At 43.9% G+C, this 7,897-nt stretch overlaps 1 protein-coding gene across 1 annotated transcript; it reads right to left on the bottom strand.

Moving 5' to 3' along the window:
* Nucleotides 1-4,236: 4,236 nt before the first annotated feature.
* On the bottom strand, nt 4,237-7,132 carry TCHHL1 (trichohyalin like 1). The gene is given in 5 exon segments (XM_077156741.1): nt 4,237-4,694; nt 4,697-5,106; nt 5,108-5,468; nt 5,577-6,513; nt 6,995-7,132. Coding segments are annotated over 5 exon segments (2,304 nt in total).
* Nucleotides 7,133-7,897: the final 765 nt, after the last annotated feature.

The raw sequence follows: 7,897 nt of genomic DNA, 5'->3' as shown, positions 1-7,897 counted from the left end.
AAATTGCAATTAGAGGGATGGTGTATGGAGAGTCTGAACAGATTAGAGTTGAAAGTAGGAAGCTGCAACGTGTCACCGAGGGGTCTTGAAGGGAGGGACGTGAGGAGGTGAAAATGGTGTTTTGTAAAATTCATGAATTCATGAAAGATCACGAGAGGTGTAAGTTGTGAAGTTTACCATCAAGGCACTATAGTCTGAGAGGAGTGCTGAGACAAACACACAAATAATCACAACTTAAAGGAGAAAGTTAAAAGGGGGAGTTCACGGGAGGGCAAGACCATCTGGCTGGAGGCTTCAAGAGGGTTAAAGTAGTTTCTACAGCAGCACTCCTGCCTGCCTCTGTCTCTCTACCCATCCCCTGCCTCTCTCTTTTATTAACTGGCATTATCTTGTTAATTTATTGTTTTATTTGTTTGTTGTTTGTCTTTCCCTCTATCATTAGACTGTAAAATCCAAGAATGAAGAGCACTTGTCTGTTTTGGTCACTCCTGTATACCTAATGTCTCACCCAGTATCTGGGACATGGATTTTTCAATTAAATTTTGGATTGAATGAATGAAATGGAATTGGAGTTGGAGCCACAGATGGTCAGAATTTGGGTATTCAGTGAAAGGGGAGAGAGAGACTTTTTTTTTTAAGTGGATTAGATATGGAGAATAAAAGAGCCAAGTAAAATTATGATTCCAAAGTTTGTGTCTTTGAAGTCTAATAGAATAGGGATTTGGAAAATGACAGACGAAGGGAAGTTGCAAAGCTAAGACAGTTTGTTGGGGAGTGGTGACAATCTCAAGGGTGGTACTTTGTGAGCATTTGTAGGGACTGGACTGATGAGCTCAGCAGCTCTGAACAAGGTGAACTGAGGCTCATCAGTGTAGAAGAGGTAGCAGCATGAGTTATCAGTGGGAGGAAAAGGAGAAGAAGAAGAGCCCTTGGAAAGAGCCTGCACTACTGGGACTAGATGAGAAGGACTCACAAGAGAGGCTGGGAAGGACCAAGAGGACGCAGTGGAGAGGAAGCCCGGCAGAGAGGGCGTTTCGGGAGAGGTGTCGTCGGTGTCTCTGCCCATCGGCATGTTCCATGCCCAGGGACGTGCGGGCAGAGGTTGCTGGTTGGGCAGATGGGGGCCATGCTACCTTCACAGGAAGCATTGCTGCAGCTTGGTGGCCAGAAGATGCTGCCCTGTGTTAGGGCTGGAGGCGTGGTAGAAAGACGGAGAGGAAAGTTCAATGGTTGTAGAATGGGAAATAAAATATGTTCAGTACAGAAAATTTTCAAAAATATGTAAATCTAGAAAGAAGAAAAAAAAATCACTTATAATCCTCTATCCAAAAGGTAAACTTTGTTGATATTTTGGTTTATTTCCTATCATTATCTTTTCTACTTATATATACTTTTTTTCATCTTTTTTTATTAATCAAAGAAAAAAAGAAATTAACACAACATTTAGAAATCATTCCATTCTACATATGCAATCAGTAATTCTTAACATCATCACATAGATGCACGATCATCATTTCTTAGTACATTTGCATCGATTTAGGAAAAGAATTATACTTATATATACTTTTGAATGTAGTTGATATAGTGCAAACGTGGTATAATAACGCGCTTTTCAGGGTAAGGAGTTTTCCACGTCTTGCAGATGCTTTATAAAAGCACATTTTAGAGATTATGCAGTAGACATCAAGGGATGTTTAATAATGTTCATGACCTACTTTCTTATTATCAGAAATGTGATTTTCTCTACTTTTTATTATTATAAATAGTGGTGCTCTGAACATCTTTGTGCGGAAAGATTTTTTTCCTGTTTTACGTTATTTCCTGAGGTTATTTATTAACATTTATCGTTCTTCTACCTGCAAATATATCACATTTTTATTATAGATCATTTGGATAATGAAGAAAAACTCTAAACAGGAAGTAAACACCATTTATAATGGCCCTACCTAAAGCTAACCAGTGTTGAGATTTTGCTCCCATAACCTCTACCTGCTTACTGACATGTTAATTGGTATCATATGCTACCTACTATTTTATAAGGATTTAAAGCAGCCTATTATCAATCCTTCCTCATTTAACTAAATAATATTCTTCCTCATAATTTCTAATGTTTTTTGGCATTCTACTGTATGAAAAACCATAATTTAGTCAACCATTCATGTACTGATGGACATTTAGGCTGTTTCTGATTTTTGTTATTTTTAATGTGCTATAACGAATGTGTTTATAGATGAATCCTTGCATACCCCCATGATTATTTGCTTATTATACTATCTGAGAAGTATTTAAAATATTTTTGAGGTGTATTATCAAATTCCATCTCCTATCAGCTGTTTCCTATCTCCCCACATTCTCAACCTCATTGTGTGATTATTAAAAACAATTATGTTTACTGATTTGATTAGTAGAAATACTATTTCCTTGAATTCTAATGAGGAGTTCATAGGTTCATTGGCTATCTATAGCTTCTTTTGTGATTTTATGGTTCACGTCATTTGTCATTTTTACGGATCCTGATACAGATTACCAAATTGCTTGCCAAAAAAAGGCTCATTAGTTTATGCTTTAGGGTATTTTCTCTGTGTTGTGAATTGTCTCTTGATCATGTCAGAGAATAAATTTTAGATGGGGATACTCATTTATGTTTGAAGGTAGAATGAAAAGAGATAAACATTTTTTTTGAAGAAGGGAATATATGTGGATTTTAAATTCTGGAAGAGATGTAAGTTGAAAGTGGGCAGCCTTTTGGCTTCAGGAAACACTATGTGATAGCTACTGTGCTCCTTTCCCGGATCATTCCTAAGCTCAGGGAGCTTTATCCTTTAATTATAGTCTTGAGAAACCACAAATTACTAAGGTGTCTTTTTTTTTTTTTTTTTCTTTTTTCTGATCAATGTCCTCAAAGTTGGATGGAGAATGAAGGGATAAAAAGATCACACACCCACAAAAGAACCAACAAAATAAATTGATCACCAGTTATTTTATTATCAGTTTTAATGTAATGCCCTTAGCAGATCATTTCGGTGAATGTGGAGGAGAATCACTGGATGGCTGGTTATAAGACCTTCTTATGGAATCAAGGATACTATAGATTTATATTCTCTCTTTCTTTCCCTCTCTATGATTATTCTGATGGCTTGTTTGAGCTAGAAGCTATGAAAGACTCGTGTAAGGAATGGGATTTAATAAAAGATTTTTTAAACGGATAAATGAATGAATGAATCATAGCATAATGTAGTTGCACCTGGAAATGAACGAGTCCTGATTTACTTCAACCAGTTACTAGGAAATCATAATTATTTTAAGTTATGTTGATATCTGAAATTAATCTGAGGAATAAAATGTTGGAATAAACTTGGAATCCCTGTAGGAAATGTCATGAAGCATAATAATCTGTATCTATGACAACAATATTTTATGATTACAAAATATTTTCCGAGGCTTATTGCTTCCTACTGCTGCATTTCCAAAAGCCAAGTCATTCGAAATTGGCACCTGCTAAACATGTGGAAGTGATTTTCCTATTTTTAGTGAGAGGTAAGTGGAGATAAGAGGTCTCATGAGAAAGTCCATTTTGGAATTCGGAAGTGATAGCACCTGGTAAAATTTCGACCAATTGTATTTTTTGTTCTGACATTTCTTTGGTAGTGGCTCCCAATGCTGAATACTTTATTATTTGCCTCTGTAGAAATCTGAGAAGGGAATTTAAAGGATTATTAACGTGTATCTGAGTGTGAGTGTGTGGGAGTGTGTGCACGTGTGAGTGTGAATGTGTGTGCATGCGTGTGTGTGAGTGTGTGAACGTTGAGGGTGGCTGGGAGGGAAAGGATCTGGGGCATGTTGAGGTGCACGAAGTACGCTGTAGCTTCTGCCGGGTCGGCGACAACAACTCGGGCTCTGTGGTGCCCATTCCTCGGCGCGGCGCGGTCTGCTCGCCCCGAGCGTGGACCTGCCGGTCTTCCGAGGCCCGGGGAGCAGACATCTGCTGTGGCCCAGCAGGCTCCTTGTCGGGCAGGGGTCCCCCGGGCCCAGGGGTACTGGTGGGCTGTGACCGAGAAAGGCTGGATCACCCCAGAGCTCCCTGGAGGGCGGTGCCCTCGACGCGTGCTCGCTGAGCGCAGGGCCTGACTCGGCCGCTCCTTGCGGATTCCGGCTGCTGGCCGCGGCGCCTTCTCCGCGCGCGCGCAGTGGCCCGGACCCGACGGCCGCCTCCCCGCAGAGCTGGCCCGGGCATCCTCACCGCTTCCTCTTAGCCGCCTGGCGGGGCGCGGCAGCCGCGCACCCTTTCTTGGCCGGGCTGTGCTGGTCGCCACAGTCTCCTCCCCGTTCTCGGGGCCTCCCGCCCGCCTCCCGCGAGGCTGCAGGGCCCTGGGCTGCGCGGGGTGCCTCGTGGCGGGCGGACCTGTTGTCACCCAGACTCACACATGCAGACTCGTGGGTCTCGGTTGCTCTCTCGCCCTCCTCTTTGGAAGCTGGGCCTGGAGCGCTGGCGCTTTTCTGCGGTCTCTTTGCAGATCGCCGCGTCACTGGAAGCCGGCCGCTGAGCTCCGCGTCCAGCGTTCGGGGGGTCTCTGTCTCCAGGGACTTGATGCCTTTGCCATCTTCTGTGGACTCCTGTGCCTCTGGGAGTTCCTCAGCTGGGCTTGGCCCTTTGGTCTCTGAGCCCTGACTTTTGTGTTTTCTTCCAGCAGCGGTTTCTGTTCCTCCGTGAGCTGCTCATCCTCTCTTCTGAACGCCAGCACCCCTGCCTCCTGAGCTGCGTTTTCCTCACCCAGCGCCACCTGATTCTGGGCATCCGGATTGTTGTTATAAGCTCCTGGCACAGGCCCGTGTGGATCTTCTTGACTCTGCCCTTGTGCAGGCAGCTGGCCTCTCTCTGAGCTGCTGCCACCATCTTCCGGAGCTAAGCTACCGGGGACTTGGGAGGCAGTCTCCTGAATGGGTGCGGCTGGCTGAGGCGCCTCCTGGCAATCGTCGTTCTTGATTAGCTTGTCGTGAGTCCTGGTCATCTTCCTGTTTTCTCCTCCAGGTCAGCTTTTAAGTGGAGCTGACTCCTCTGGTCTTTCTCTTGCCTCTGGTGTCCCTTCAACTGCAGGCGCATTCAGGTGCACGTGCTGTGCTTTCTTCAGTGTGTATTGCCTCTTCTTCTGGGGCTGCTGCTCCTTCAACCTCAGGATGATTCTGATCTCTTCCTTCTGAGCTTATATTTTGTGTCCTAGACCCTTTTGCAGCATTATTTTCTATTGATGGTGCCTGGAGTTCCTGATACTTTCCATCCTGTGTTTGGGCTGCTAAGGCTGGTGTCTGACTTTCGCCCTCCCTCTCTTTCTGCCTTATTGTTCCATGGAGCTCAGGGATGCTTCCCTCTTTCTTTTCAGCTCTCACATCATGTGTCTCTGAGACATTTCTGCTATTACCTTGGACTGACATGCCCTTTGTTTCAAGTTCTTTTTCTTGAGTTTGTGGTTCTTGGGTCTCAGATGTTCTACTGTCACCCTCAGGTTCAGCCTAATTATTTGTTGCAGATGGTATCCCGACAGCATTGTTTCCTAGCTCCTGCACTTTGGGTGTCTTACCACCAGTCTCAAGGTCAGCTGATTTCTCTGACTCATTCAGTTTCCTATTATCATCCTTTCCTGGTTCTTGAGTCTTGGATATACCCTCATCATTCTTAGGATCAGCTGATGTCTGTATCTGAGATGGTTTTCCGGCAGCTGCTGGTTCTGGTCCCTCAGCATGTGCTGAACTGGGCTCATAGTCAGCTTGCAGTGATGGCCCTTGCGTTTTAAAGTATCCCTCAACATCTCTTTCTGTAGCAACTTCCTGCTCTTCAGATAGTCGCTGTGCTGTTTCTTCTGGTAGAGAACTCTGGGTTCCCAACTTCTCTTCCTGTTCTCCAAACTGGTCTCTTGTGTTCGTATCACCTTGGTTCTTGGCTGAGAGCTCATCTCCTTCCCTGGGAATCTCTGTATCCTGTCTCTCCCCTTTTGTGAGGATGCTGGTCTGTTCTGATCCTGTTATTGCCTTGTTTGTTTCTAGCTGAGCCCCATTGTCTCCTGGCACGTGTGCATCTTGGGTCACTTCCTAGCTCTGTTCATCTTCCAGGTATTGGATCTCAGGGTCATTGTGTCCAGATACTTCTCCCAAGGAGTTACTAGTCTTGGAGTCTCCCAGAGGGTCTTCCCTATTATTTTCAACTGTTTCGCTTTCTTCAGGGCTCCCCTGAGCTGATGATGTCATTCCTGAAGGAAGCACTAACTTGTCTTGAGGAGGTGAAGTTCTTTCTGTCTGAAGCCCATTTCCACTGGTTACCTGAAGTTCTGCATTATCTCGATTTTCATTCCCTGGTTTAGACACCTTTGTTTGTTCTGAATTTAGCAACAATTGTATGTCAAGATAATAGAGGTTTAACAAGTTGAAGATTGCAAGAACAAATTCATCAAAACTGATTGTGCTGTCTCTGTCAATATGCAGTAGGTTCAAGATTTTCTCCACAGCATGAATGACATTTGGCTGCACAAAAACAAGGGGAGGAATCGGTTTATTCACGTGAGGTCATGTGTCCTGAGTGCCTGCATGTGTCCTAAGAATCTTTGACCCTGTTCCTCAGGAACTGGCAAAATTTCATATGACAATAAGAATTTGTTGATTCTGATGCCATCTCTCATCAGATACCCGTGGCTAAGAAGGAGCTTTTATACCCACTTGGGAGTTGCACTTAGATGCATAATGGCTTGTGGCTTCTAAAAGACGTATACTTTGCTGAAGCAAAAGTTCAGTGAAAAAAAGAATCTCATTTTTCCTATAAAGAATCTCATTTAACAAGCGATAGGACAGAGTAGGGAACTGAAACTGAAACTTGTTCAGAAGTCAATGAGTGCTGAGGGCTGGTAGCCAAGTATAAAGTGGGCAGGGCTCACTTATGCCCATCTTACTTGGCCTATGGAGAAAGTGCAAGTGGGGAAGGATTTCCACACTTCTTGGGGCACCTCACCTGAAGAATGTCCCCAAATTCTCTCTGGAGGAGTTGTTCTAGCTCTGTGCAGGTCAGCGTTGGCCCGTTACTGTCCTCCCGGGCATACTCATGGAATGTCTTGATTACACAGAGGACATCTCTCAGGAGCCGAGGCATCTTGACAAATTCAGGACAGACTATGAGAAAGAACAAGCAAAACTCATTTCCCAGTGGGCCACCGGGGCTCAGCAGGCAGAATCTTGCCTACCATGCCGGAGACCTGGGTTCGATTTCCGGTGCCTGCCTATGCAAAAAGCAAACATAAACCTCACTTCTGAGGAAGGAGGAACTTGTTTCTGAGGAAGGGGAAACCAAGATTCAGGAATGGGATACCAAGTTTGTTTTTCTTTCTGTTCCTCCCCCAGCTCCACTTCTGAACTGCTCTATTTGTGTCTTAAAATAGTGTATCTGAACTTCAAGGGTGACTTTATCTTGCATCAGATATTTCAGAGAGACCAGATCTACCATAGGTAGTTATTAGAATAGATACTTCACCTCACCCTGTAGAAAGGAGTGACACTCATGTGTTCAGAGAAAGCTTTATTGCAAAAGAAAAGTGAAAAAATGAACTCAAGCATAAGTACTGAAATGTACAACACAGTGAGACCAATCCTTCCTGCTTCAACTGAAAGGGTCCTCCTGCTTCAGCTCAGTCCAACCCCCATGCTTAGGAAAGTATAACTTTTAAAATTAGCAACATTCTAGAGGAAAGAAAAGTTACCCCAAGAAAATCAAACTTTAGGTATATAAGTGGAAGTGACATATTTTTTCAAGAAGACATGGCTCAGTGAATTCACTGATGGACTTCCAACCTCTCAGTCATTACCCATCATTTAAATAGCTCTACGTTTTCATTTAAAAAAAAAAATTTATTGCCACATC

The sequence above is a fragment of the Tamandua tetradactyla genome, chromosome 4, assembly GCF_023851605.1.
Source record: "Tamandua tetradactyla isolate mTamTet1 chromosome 4, mTamTet1.pri, whole genome shotgun sequence".
Taxonomy (NCBI): Eukaryota; Metazoa; Chordata; class Mammalia; order Pilosa; family Myrmecophagidae; genus Tamandua; species Tamandua tetradactyla.
The sequence above is the reverse complement of the archived record's forward strand: the minus strand, read 5'-3'. Positions and strand labels throughout refer to the sequence as shown.